Source organism: Aythya ferina, assembly GCF_964211825.1.
Source record: "Aythya ferina genome assembly, chromosome: 13".
In the NCBI taxonomy this organism is placed as follows: Eukaryota; Metazoa; Chordata; class Aves; order Anseriformes; family Anatidae; genus Aythya; species Aythya ferina.
In genome coordinates, this window is record NC_140311.1 from 6,830,532 (window position 1) to 6,844,430 (window position 13,899).

At 40.8% G+C, this 13,899-nt stretch overlaps 1 protein-coding gene across 4 annotated transcripts in view; it reads left to right on the forward strand.

Moving 5' to 3' along the window:
* FGF13 (fibroblast growth factor 13) overlaps positions 1-13,899 on the forward strand; it is a 228,174-nt gene that overhangs the window by 173,965 nt on the left and 40,310 nt on the right. For all 4 annotated transcript variants that reach the window (XM_084535177.1, XM_084535180.1, XM_084535179.1 and 1 more), the window contains one exon: positions 2,201-2,304. In XM_084535177.1, the coding sequence (XP_084391303.1) occupies positions 2,201-2,304 (104 nt within the window). The remainder of the gene's footprint in view (positions 1-2,200; positions 2,305-13,899) is intronic.

Here is a 13,899-nt window from a genome sequence, read left to right on the forward strand (position 1 = left end):
ACCGTTTAAAAGAGCATCTTTCAAACAAGATCTCCAGGTTCTGCTTGGATACTGAGCTTTAAATTGTGCTCTCCTGCATAAATGGAGATCAGATGCTGCTTGTTGAGGGTTGAATTGCAAAACTGGGCTTTCCTAGGGAGTGTTCTCTGAGTCAGATAGAATATTTTCTCCCACGGATAAATTCAAGCATTTGATAGAAAGAATGAGAAATCCATAGCTGAGCATTTTCCTTAGTGAAAGTCTACATTTTGTTTGCTAAAAACTGCACAGAACTAAGAGATTTTGTTTTAGTGAAGAGAAAGCCATTTCTGCTGATTTTGTGCTTGCAGGCGAGTGTGAGTAGGGGCTGTGTGCCTGTGTGTGTCTGCATGTACATTTGTGTATATGAAGGGAAAAGAAAAACATAGATGTGACTTTAAGATCTCCTGTATTTATTAGTTCTGCATATTTCCAGCTGGTCTGCTATATACAACCATGGTAGAAAAAGCAGAGAGCAGGAAATTCAGTGCTCGGAAGTGCCCTGAGCTCACAGCAGAACAATCATAGTTTGTCATGTGCCAGGACAGCCAGGCAGGCTCTGTCCTCCAGGAGCCCATGGTACCCCTTATTCACCATGGTACCCCATCTTCACTGCTCTGTGGGGCTGAGATTCTCAGAGAAACCCAGGGCAGCACAGGGAGGTCCAACTGGTTGACTGAGCAGAGGGTGTTTTCACCAGAAATTAGCTCTTCATCCCCAGGGCACTTCTGGCTATGCCTTTATTGAGGTAGGACGTGAATATATTTGTGCTTTCCTGGTTTGATACGTTTTTCACAAACCCGCACCCAGGATTAAGGATCTGTACTAAATGCTGGCAGGCTAAGAATTTTCTTGTAATTAAATATGACAATTATCAGGGTTGCCAGGCTGAAAAAGGTATTTATAATGGGTCATAATTCTTTTGGAAAATAATAAAAATATTTCAAATTCATAATTCAGTTTTAAATTGGCTTCAGATAGTGCCCTTAAATACCAAAGTTCAGCCTGAAGCAGGCTGGAGTTCTATAGCCAAAGAATAGACCATTGAAAATAAGAGCCCGTTTGGCATTGCTTCACCCTAACTCTGCACTTACGCAGCAGTCTGGAAGATGTTTTGGGTTATGATAACAGTCCTTGAAAATTTTGTTAACTTCTCCTTTTTATTTTAATCCTGCATGTCATAGAATATCACGAGTTGGAAGGGACCCACAAAGATCATCGAGTCCAACTCTTGGGTCTGCACAGGACCACACAGAAATCAGACCCTATATCTGAGAGCGCTGTCCAAACACTGCTTGAACTCCAGCAGGCTCAATGCTGTGACTACCATATGAAACACAGAACACAACATTCAAGTCATTATTACTTGTGTTCACTTTTAACATAGTTAAGAATCTAAGCCTTGGCAGAGCTTTGCTTATTTTAATAATTTGCCACTTTACAAACCAGTATCTCTTTAAAAAAAAAAAAAAAAAAAAAAAAAAGGTTTCTCTGCTTATAAATACTGCTGCTATTAGTGTGTATACAAGCATAAATGTAAGCAGAACACTCAAAGCATCTCATCTTTGAAGAGACAGATTTAGGGCTTGATCTAAAGAATATGCTGTCATTTCATTCAATTTTGAGGTTATTTGACCCTGTTTATTCAAAACCATTCTTCTCTCAAAAAGACTAAACTAAACCAAGGCGTTTTAAGATGTTAATGAAGGGTTTTAACTTTTCTGAGTTTCATCTTGCTGCTCCTTTTTGTTCAAAAAACATTTACAGAGTTTTATCTTAATTTGAAAAAGAAAAATAAAGAGATAATCTTGAAAAATGTTGGGGGTATTTTTTTCTTTTTTTCCCCCCACATTTATTACCAGTAAAAAATAAATTAAATTAAATTCTGTTCAATTCTCTTCTGCTCATGAGGCAGATGGGTTATTTCATCTCTCAGTACCTCCAGTTTACTATCTTCAGAAGGGGGCAAATATGCTGATCATCCTCTGTAGATAATTTCTGAGCTATTGGTAGAAATGTCTATATAAGACAAAGTAGCAGTATTGTTTCATAGCACTCACAGAAATTAATATATGCAAGAATGGACGTGTTTTATTTGGTTCTAGTAATTATGGCTTAATTCTCTATCTAAACTGCATACTTTAAAGGATTAATTTTGCTTTCCATATGCTTTCTCTCCTAGCTTTGTTTAACCTCATACCTGTGGGTTTACGAGTGGTGGCGATTCAGGGGGTTCAAACAAAATTGTATCTGGCAATGAACAGTGAAGGATACCTATACACATCAGTAAGTAAACATGAATTTTTGCTCTCACTTAAAAGCTGATAAGATCTTTATAAATGAATAAATTGTTGTTCAAAGGAATCCAATTATAACTTATAATGAAAGGATTTGACAGTGAATTGAATGAAGTGCTGATATTCTGGTTTAGCTTTTTTTTTTTTTTTTTTTTTTTTCCCATTATAAATACATATGAAAGTATGGAATCAAATTGTGGTGCCTTGGATCCAAACCAATGATCCTGAAGTGTGAAATAAATAAAATTTTTAAAAGGACAAGACCCACAAAAACAGACAGGAAGCTCTCCCTTGGTCACTGGGGATTGATTAATCTGTGAGGGGTAGAGAGGAAAAAGGACAACTTGGTGAATCACATGCATGCCTGAACACGTTTTATATCTTCCAAACTAATATCTATTACTGTTATTAAAAGGGATTAGAGAAAGTTTTTTTTGTTTGTTTGTTTGGTCAGCGTTTTCAAATAGAAATGGAATTAAAATGTTAGGGCTTCAAGATGCTGCATGAGTAAAGAAATGTTTCATTTAGCAATTTTGATCAAGAATGTCTGTTAATAATTTTCCTTGACATTTCTCAAGAGAGCAAACACAGTTTTCATGAAAAAAAAAAAAAGGATGTTTTTTAAAATAGACCATTTTTCAATTAAAAACATTTAGCTGAACTATGTTTAGGACTTTTTAATTATAAAGTCTTAGTAGATTTTTCCCAGGGAAGAAAATAGAGGAAAATATAATTTATTATCTACCACAAATTATTCTCTTTTAAGAACAATTCCCTTGAGGTGGCCTTAATACTGGTAACAATTAAATAAACTTATTCAAATCTCTCATTTGTTTTGCAATCCTGACAGCTGGGACAAGGGACCAGCTTTGTGTATTTTTCCTCTTGTATCTGCAAAAGCAAATCAGAGGTGGATATGTTTTGGGACAAAGTAAAATTTCAGTGAGTGGCATCATACTCCATTTCCCTTTTTGCTCTGGCTATTTGCTCAACGTGGTTAATCCACAGATCCGTTTGTGGGGCTGTAGCCACACAGCCAGATCATGCAAAGCCCCCTTAATCCTGTGTAGTCATGGTCCTTTGACTGCGCAGTACTATTTACATTTGCACTGCAAATGTACCTTTGACTGCACTGTGTGCTTTCATTTACATTAGCATCCTCAGCCGTGCTTCTTTCTGGCTGTCCGCTCACCGATAGCACACTATGCCGTGCGGGCTTCTGCTGGCTCCATTCTGCCTCTGTGAATGTTACCTCGAATTGCAAGTTGGGGTAGGATAGAGTGATTTGTGCAATAAAGTGAAATTCTGTCATTGTGCACAGCGAACGTGTTGGGTTTGAGTAGAGCAGATCTCTCATTGCAAAATACATGCTGGAAGAGTCGGATCTATTTTTGTAAAGGTAAAAAAAAAAAAATTGCCATGATGCAGAAAATGGGATACAGACAAATTCAGACCTACAATGCAGTAGTAACTGGAAAGGGACCATCACTTCTAGTATCCCTAGGTGTGCGGAGGTTGTAGCAGAATATAACACTTTTTTGATGAAGACCATTTTTTATTTTGATGGGCATGTAGGCACCTTATGCTGACCTCGGAGACTCATTTGGGTTGTCATTGTTGGCGTTTGCATTGGTTAGAGGTAGTTCTTTGTGTTCTCATATGTTACCATGAATGGTGTCTTCACTGAATCCTTTAATATCTGTGAATGTAATAGTTAATGCTATTGCAAAATTAGCTGGTGACATCCCTCTATTTTCCCCTTATTAATAATGGGCATTCATGTTTCCTTATTAGGCAACTATATTTTCATTTATTTATTGATATATTCTTCTTGAACCTGATAGGCTTGGCAAGGCCCTCAACAGACAACTGTAGTGTTGCTGTGTCCCAAATTCATATTTTTAAATGCTCTTTCACAAAGACAGGCATTCATTTAATGTGAAACTACTTTTCCAAATAAAGTTTCAACTCAAATTCTCAGTAATCTTGGTTTTATCACCTGGTGCCTTCTGTTTTTTTTGTTTGTTTATTATTATTATTATTATTATTTTACAATAATTGCTAGGCACTCTCTTGGCTTGAAAGGCAAAACCTAGCTCACAGCTCTGTTGATGTCCCTGGGAATGGACAGGGGCTGGTGGGGAGCCTCTGCCCCCTACTTCACCTGCTATGTGAACAAGTTGCCAGAATTGCAGCTTCAGCACCACATTTTAAGTGTTTCTATCTCTTCTTTTGCCGATAATGGTCTTTTCAGCAAGGCATACAGTCTGACAGTCTGTTACCTGAGAAATTAGCTCTATATTTTGGGCTGGATTCTTAGTTGATGTAAATGAGTCCCAAGAGAGCTCAGCTGATTTATACCAGCTGAACACTCACCTGTTCAAGGGATGCCAACAGGGAGCCTGGGGAAAAGATCAGCTCAAGTAAATGACATCCGTCTACGCATCCTGAGGCTTTCCAAGCCCCTAAAGGGAGGTGTTCCTGAATGGGATTTGTCAGGAGCAGGCAGATGGCAACACGGGATTGATCAGCAGCAAAACTCCCATAAAACACTGACAAACTCTTGAAGCAAGAACAGAGGGAAAAATAGGAAGGTACTACAATTGTAGATAACTGTAATGGATAGTTGCATCGTTTTCAGAGAGAAATCAAATTAGCATTGATGATACAATGTAATAGGGAGAGACGGTACTGTGGTCCATGTCATGATCACATGCTCTCAGTTTTATTGCAACTCTAAAGCTTCAGCTGTGTTTGTGGCTGCAAGGTTTACTTCAGGAGGTTACAGATTCATTTGCCAAATGACTTAAAAAACACCCCACTAACGTGCTGTCCCTGCTCCTTGCCCTGTGCCGCTGTCTGTGCCTCGCTCTCGATAGTGCCTTTCAGCCTGAAACACTTCCAAAACACTGCGCCTGATAAAGAGGCCATTAAGTCCCTGGCAATTACCCCACTGGTAGATAGGTAAATAAGTCATCTGGCTTACCGAGAATAAATGGAGGCTCAGCTAAGTGCTTTCCCATACTCACCCAGGAAAGCGTAGACATTAGGACTGATATACCAAGTGTCCCATTTCCATGTGTATCTTGCACTAAACCATATTGCTAAATCACAGTTCCTTTTCCTTTGACAGATTGTAGCGAATTCTTGTGCTTTGTTCCTTGTGCTATATTTTTTAGTTTTGAACTGAATTGACTGAGGTGATTCTGGGTATCTTGCATAGGTAGAAAATATGTCCTGGCCACAATGCATTACAGTTGGTGGCAGATAGAGAATATCTGTGGATACAGTTTGCCAATTTGATGAGCTCTGGCTTTGGCATCGCCCCTTTCCCCCAGCAGTCTGTCAGGACAGTGATTCAGGTGTCTGTCCTCAAAGGCAGTCTGCAGTGTGGCTTGCTTCTGATCCAGTGACTATACTCAAGAATGAGGTGAATTTGCTCCATGAGGGGACCACTGAGGTATAATAAATCTGCAGAGAACAAATATCTGTAGTTGACTGCCAGACTTCATAGATAGTTTGCGGCGTCTGTCAGTTAGAGCAAAAATAAGATCTTTAATGTAATGATAAAAGCTCCTCAGGACGGCAACTCAGCTAAGAAAAAAACAATATATATATCTATTTATGTATATATATTAAAATACATATATTAAGAGATGCATTAAAAGTCCTTGAGTACAGAGAAGGGAAGTGACCTTGGCTGTGTGACTGCTCACAACACTATAAGCACTGCATGTCTTCCCTCCACACTGGCTGGAAAATGTGCCTTCATATCAAAGAATAACACCCCATTTCTTTTTTTTTTTTTTCTTTTTTTTTTTTCTCCAGCATGTTTCCTACTAAAGTCAAGGGGAACTACATCTCCCAAGTTGAACTCACCCTTAAGATTTTCCTTGTTGGGACCTTGGGAGCTATTGAAGCTGTAACTATTCCTGCTGTTTGATACTTGGGCATACCTGAAAATGAAAGCACAGGGTTTAATTTATCCCTCCTTACACCAGTGTCATGCTGCTGTAAGGTGACTTAATCAGAGTTATGGCACTGTCGTCTTACATAACCACTTTAATGAATCACACCCTTTTGTATTTTAGGGATGCTTTTATTTTATCTTATTTTTCTTTCTATGAACAACCACATCTTTCAGAAGACCAAGATATATGCTAAGCTTGATTTTTTTCTGGCTTCATACCCTACAAATTTCTTGTGTGGGGTTTTTTTTTTTGTGTGTGTGTGTTTTTTTTTTGTTTTTTTTTTTTTTGTCTTTTTTCATTGTCTTGCACAAAAGAGTGAAAAATATTTTAAGGATCTGTTTGTCAGACGTAGTCCTAGAGTTATTGCTTTCTCATTAAAGCGATTGTGATTTGACAGAAAAGGCTCACGGTGATACAGAGCAGCAGCTGAGAGAAGTTCATTAAAGGGAAGGCGTCCATGCACTAGGTGAAAAGAATTGAGTGTGCTGTTTGAATTCTACATAGGTTGAAACATAACCCATATCACAGGAAACTTCAAAGATTAGCCTAAGAAAAACTATCTGCATATTTTCCAGAAACTATCGTGTCAGAGTTTTAAAATCATTTAATGACTTTCTGTGAGGTGTGTATCTCCTATAGAATATTTCAGCTTATGTAATTGTGTTCTTGTTTAGCCTGTATATATCATCACAAAACGTAAAATTAAATAGATGTGCTGCTCATTGCATCTTTCTGACTGGTCTTAGGGCCTGTGCCACTCAGCTTGTGACGAGTGTGTGTTTTTCACCTCACCCTGTGATTTGCCAAAGTGTCTGGTTTAATAGTGTCATAAGTGAGTAAGCTTATAGCTTCTCCCAGCTGGGTCAGGCAGACAGGTGTAGAGGAGAATGTGGGTTTGAGGAGTCCCCAGTTTGGCTTTCCCTTTCCCAGCCTTTTCCTTTTCCCCTTTGTGTGGACAAGGGCTGCCTGAAATGCCTGGTTCCCCAGCAGTGCTCCAGGGAGGGGGGCAGTGGGACAAAGCCTTTCCCTGTCTCATCCCTGGGCTGAGCAAAGCCCTTGGGGGCAGATGGGGGCAGACACAGTGCACTTCTGCTGCTGCCAGCTCTCCAGTCCCCAGGAAACACAACTGCTCACCTGAAGCAGCCTCTTCAGTGCCTGGGATCTGCATGTTGGGTCCGAAGCACCAGCTCTACCATCTCCTCTCTCAGGACTGCACTGCAACCGCTTGCTAAGGTCGACAGAGCCCATGTCTATGAGCAGCCCTTTGCCCTGAGAAAGTGTGACAGAATCCAGTCTGCCCTCCCTCTCACAGTCTTCCAGCTCATCTGTTGGAAATTCATGACGTTCAGCTTTTTGTAGGATGGGCATTAGGAAATGTGCTCCATGGAGATGTTTATGCTTCCTTTGTTAGCTTTGTTACGATGCCCAATACGTTTGAGTTAATAGAGCTTCTGTAGATGACTTGATTTTGCCGTTTCTTGTCTGATGCACTCAGTAGAGAGTTAGCATGGGTTTATCAGGAACACTTTGATAAAATTATGCGCAGGGCATTATACACATACTTTACTCTAAGACAGCATTCAGCTATCATTGTCCTCTAATGATAAATAGATTGTCATATGTTTGTTACCTGCGCATAAATTAAATACGGTATGAATTGTGCATGTTGATTATAGCCAAAAAATGTGAAACATGATTAAATTCTCAGAGTGGTTCAAGAATTGTTTTGGTGAATTGGAGAGAAGAGAAGTTTGTGCATATTTTAATGCTGAGCAGAGCATCAGAGATCTTCTGTAGCAAACGGGAATGGCTGGGGCATTTATAATGAATTACTGGCAAAGAGCATTTCACCACCTCAGAGAAATAGCACAAACCAAGAGATAGGGGAAATAATCAAAAGTTTCATCTAGTTAAATTTGCATGTCAGTGTAAATCATTTTTTACCATGAATGCTTAAGTACCGACTACACCTTAATATAGTTCATTCTCTTCAGTGATAGGGTTTTAGATGCAGCTGCAGCACGTTTTTCTTTTCATCACAACACTTTGCTTTGTGCTGGAGAAACAGGCAGAATCCTCACAATGAGGATGTGAGGCATCGTGCTGACAGCCCTGGCTGCCCCCTGCCATAAGGCAAAGTGGGAAGTGGGCAGGAGAGGTGTGGGATCAGCGCTGAGACAGGAGCATGTTCTCTGGAGGCTCCTGGGCACTGCAGGACCAGCCCATACTGATAAACATTTTCTGACACCTTCAGCTACAGACACAGCTTTAAATTATGCCAGCAGCTCAGCAGATGCAAACCATCTGCACTTTGGTTCAGTCCTACAGCAGTGTTACAGCACAGGGATGGATGCTGGCCGGGGAGAAGCCTTGGTCGGTCTCCGTGCAGCATCACCACTCCTGCTAATGCTGCCCTGATGGCTGCTGCCTGGCCCAGGCTGTGCTCACAGGCTCAGCCCATTACCAGAAAATCTGACCATGAGGTTTTGGAGTTGGTTGTGAGCCGGACTGCATGTAGCTGTTTTGTTCAGGTGCTTGCTTCTGCTGGAATCAGCATGATTCCAAATTTCAGGAGACAGACTGCCTGCCGTTTCCAGCTGCGAAGGGTGGAAGCATTGCCTTCCCATGAGAGAATTATTAAGAGATTCAGCAAGCTGAAATTATTGAAGCTATTATGCTGCTTTTCTTTACAAGTCATCCCCAAGGTGTCTGAAATCCACAGAGGTGCTGCTGTGCATCCAGTCCTCACTGCGGGTGGTGGAAGCTGAGGGTGCTCAGCACCTTCTAAGATGAGGCATCATAAGAGGAGGCCAAGCATGAGAAAATGATGCTTCAGGACTGCGTGCTGCACAGACCTTACCAGCCTGCTGTTAGATGCCTGTGTAATGGTTTCCTAACAGAGTGGCTGTTAAAAATCAGCAGAGAAATTGTTATTTTTTACAAGAACAGGTTCAATGTCCAGTGAGAGAAATAACATACAGGTGAAGTAGATAAAAGACTAAAAGTGCATCTACTCTCTCTTTGCCAGTCATTTATTAATCAATGTCAAAGTCCTCAAGAGATTGAAAGTCTTTTGAAAACTCAGACTTTGGATGTTGCTCAAAGCAGAGGTTTGGGACTCAGCAATCTCAGAAATGGGGCTGCAATGACAACGTGGCCCCTAAGGCCCATATTTTCAGTTCATTTCACTGCTTGCTAAGGTGACAGTGGCACAAAACTGGCATAAAACAAACAAAAAAAAAACCTTGGCAAAACTTGAAGCTGGACCCGAACTAGGTAGTTTGGCACCTGGATTGCACACAGCTAGCTTCCAGCAGTGTGTTTCGGCCCCACTCCAGCACACAAGGAATACCGAGTACCAGGACTTGAGGCTACTCACAACTCCTTGCTGTCACGTTGCAAAGCATGTTTGGCAAGCAAGCGTTGTAAGTAGATAAGGACTTGAGCAGACGGCGTGAGTTGCAAAGTGTGAGAAAAAGAGCACTGCCAGGTTCTCAGCGTGTTCAGTTTAGAGCGCGTATTCAGATCACCAAAGGACGGGTTATGTTGCTATGATTCAGCAGAGCCAACGAGAGAAATGCTGCTTTTCTCTTCTAAATTTGCTGTGAATGCTGCAGTTTGTGACTGGGCTGTCTGTGCTGGCGGCATAGGTGCCTGTAGGGTGACGTGTGCCTACTCCCTGCCAGGGTTTGGCTCTTTTGCAGTTTGCCAGCAAAATATGTATATTAATATTTATGTGGGGTTTTGGATTGCTGCATTTTTCCCCTGATACGTATGAAAAAAAAAAAAAAAAAAAAAAAAAACCTCAAAATCAGAAATGAAATGTTTCCGAATTTACCTGCTTTCTTAGAACATAGCTTAATTAAAAGAAAACACCACTATGAAATAGCATCTCTCCTATGTTTGACTTTCCCTCTAGAAGGCTGTCTGCCTTCCCATCTCCTGCCCAGAAGGGCTTCCCCTCCCTCTCGTGCTGCGGATCGAGCTAATGAGCAGCTCTTGTCACGGTGACTCAGCAGAGCTTCTGCCTCATTGCACTGGCTCCCTGACTGGCCGAGGAAATGGCTCACCTCGCCAGCAGCCTGCTGCTCGCTGCCAGAGCCTGTCAGAAGATGAACATCTGAACAAGGATGCTGGAGCAATCAAAGGCAGACTCCGAGGACTCTCCAAACCAACAAGAAGAACCTTTCAGGACACCTACTGGAAAACAAACTCAGAACTTCCATAGAAACTAATCAAGGATTACGCTTATTAAATCTGCAGAAGGTGCCTTTGCTCAGCATGTGCTAGGATGGGAACTCAGGGCAATGGGATGCCAAGGATGATATCGTTTAAGTGGGCTTAAAAAGTCAGGCAAATTCCTGAAAGTAAAGCACTGCAAAATACAATGATATCATGTTTGATTTAGGAATGTCCTGAATCATAGCACATCTGAGGCTGGGAAAGTGTGCTGAGAAAATCTTGAAATGAAATTCCCTTTTTCTCATACTTTTACATAGGCACCTGCAGTTAGCCAAGAACAGAGAGAGGCTGTTTGGCTGGAGGGTTGTCTGGCTATGAGTAGATGAGTACAGCCTGAGAAAGTTGAAACCTTACTGGTTTGTCCTGCTTCTGGGTCCCGTTGACATTTTCTTTATTTTCTTCATTCAAATGGGTTCATTTTGCAGAGGCTGCTGGTGCTCTGATAAGAAATCTTCTGAAGTACTGGGTAACACCAGTTAAGGATATGCAGGAAAAATGTGGTTGTGATGAGAGCATGGGGCTGGGGTATGGTGGGCTGTCAGAAAAGCTGAATGAGAAGACAGAAGTGTGCTTGTTCCTGCATCTGTTCCTGTGTGTGTCTGCTCCCATGTATGCACAGTCCAGGCCATGGCTGGGAGCTTTAACTGTTGCAGCAGTGCTAGCACAAACAAAATTTGGGAGCTCCTGGGCTAACAGTAAGTAAAGGGCAGTTCAGATCCCAAAACAACTCTCCATCAAAACCATGCTAGCATCCTAAGCATATCTGTTGTGTGGGGGTATTCAGAGTGACTTTATTAAACACATTTTTGTGTCTTTTTATCTTCATGTAGTCCTGCAGTTGCGACAGTGCTAAGAGGAAGTGAATTCAGTTCTGCTCCTACTTGGCAGCCTTGAGAGAAATGTTTACTGCTTTCTGCTGATTTACATCCTTTCAAACCCACTGAAAGCATCCTTTTCCTGGCAGAACTTTTATTGCAAGTGATGAGGTGCGAAAACTGAGAATCCAGCTTGACTCTGAAAGTTCAAATTGTATCTGCAGTGTTGTCAATCAAAAAGCATCTTTTAAAACATATGAGCAAACCTGATGGGGATTCAATGGGCAAGAAAAAAAAAGTGTCATAATCCCCAAGATTCTGGGATTTATGATTGCTTTTGGGAGCTGCAGCACAACTGAAAGAGGTTTCCAAGGGAAACTCCATTGCTTCAGTTGCAGAGAGCATGAATGTCATCCTCATGGTATGCCTTCTTGGTACCAAAAAGAAAAAAACCTGTACAAATCCTAGAAAGCAGGATATGCGTTGTGTGTGATACAGAAGCTAGTCAGGGTGAAATTAAACACAGTATTTGTCATACTTAGGTTACGTCCTTGAAGTTTGTTTCAGAAACAAACTTTTTAAAATACAAGCTACTTCTTGGAGAGGGGCCTGCTGAGTTCCTGGATGGAAAAGCTAGAAAGGGTCTGGGGAAGAAGAAAAATCTGTTCTATAAAAATCAAATCAAGAAACTTAATTTCTGTATTGAGCTGCTTTCATTATGCAATCTAGGATTAACAAAGGAATGTGAAATTTAGAATGGAATAGGGAACCTTTGGATATAATGCCAATATAATAGCCTTTACGGCAGATTGGATGCTTTAAATAATTGAACAGATAAGACCTTTCATATTTTATTTTGTGTGGATGCTACAGGTGTATTGTTTTTAACTTTTGTAATTTTGCCCAAACAGCAGTGAATATTGAGCAGTATGGTTCCAAAATTAAATCCACTGGAGAGCTGGGCAAAACAAGCATAATAATTGGTGAAGTAAAGTTCTGTTATTTAAAACCTTGGGAGGTATCTAAAAAGCCATACAGAGCTAGATTCAGAAGCACATCACAAGAGGCTGTCTGCTTTACAAGGCATCTTCCCCTTTCCTTGCTCTGATGACACTGACTTTCACATGAATGTATATGCAGTTTAGACCTTCCATCCTTATCTCCAGAGCATTCTCAGATGTAAATAAAAGGCTACTATGAGACAGAAGCATTCCTCTTGAACCCGAGTATTAGTGGGACCTTGCAATTGAGTGGACTGGGAATGGACAAACCTCAAAGGGTTTGGGAGGACATGTTTCCTTGAATGACAACTCCAGGACCCAATGTTTTATCAAAGTGGTCCTAGCAACTGGAAAGAGTGGACTATTTCTTACCCTTTCAGTGTGAGCAGCTTCCAACTAATCTGCAAGACCCACTGTATTTTTAAAACGATTATATCTCTTGGAGCTGGTAAACAAATTAGAAGCAGAGTTTCATAAATATTAAGGCTTCAGTTCAGATTTGAGGCAAAGGTTCGCATCAAGTCTCATTCCATTCTCGTTATTTCACACCAGTGTGCTCAAATCTAGAGGAGCATCTGCTGCCAGCTGAGCCATATTGACACTGACAGAAGGCACAATAAGCTCAGAGTAAATAAGTGAATGATCTGAAACAGAACAAAAAGCCAAAGAAAATCTATTAAGAGGAATAGACACATTTTGAAATGCAGATCTTTTCCCTTCACCTGATGAACCAAGAGTTTAATGAGCTTCATATCACAAACTTTTTCTCATATAAGTAATCCTTACTCAAGCAAGCAGACTAATTGAATGCCTGCCAGAGGAAAAAAAAATAATAATTTATTTGAGTAAGATTTGCAGGATTTAGACAGGACAGCAATTGATTTTCAATGTGAAACTTGTGAGATTTAAAAACATGAACAAAGCATTTAGGAGGCCAGTGAACCTCAATGACTAAAATAAGTCCCTCTTTGCTTGGAGTCAGATCCCAAGGCCTGAAGTAGTCATCAGGAATAGGGAGAGCAGAAGACTCCACCCCTGGATGTCCAGAGGGTTTATTCAGGGTTTTGTGTGCAAGACTTGAGCCCTTGGCTTGGAGCCTTCTCTGGAACTGGATGTCCAGGTCTTCATTCAGACTTGTGTGGTAGCTGAAATGTGAAGGTTTCCTATAATATAGGAAACCTTTCCTATGATAAAGGTTTGGCAAGTGCAGAACCAGGTGTTGTGTTGTTCATAAAAAAATACCTCTCTTCAAAGGCTTCAGATTTTTGCACATTTCTTTTTAGGGCTTAACATTTTCTGGTAGACCATACAGAAATCTCGATGTCTCCAGGTGCAGGCGAATGTTTGCAGGCGGCTCTTTCTGTAGTGTTATCATGGCACCAGGAGCACTGTGATAAGGTCTAACAGCACAGCATCTTTTCTTCTGACACCTTTCTGTGGAAGGCACTGTGTTCCTGGTATCACAGAAAAGCAAGGATGATTGCATGCATGTTACCACTTTTGGATGTCATGAAAGCATAGCCAACTTCACTCACCTATTTTGGAAAATCTTGAC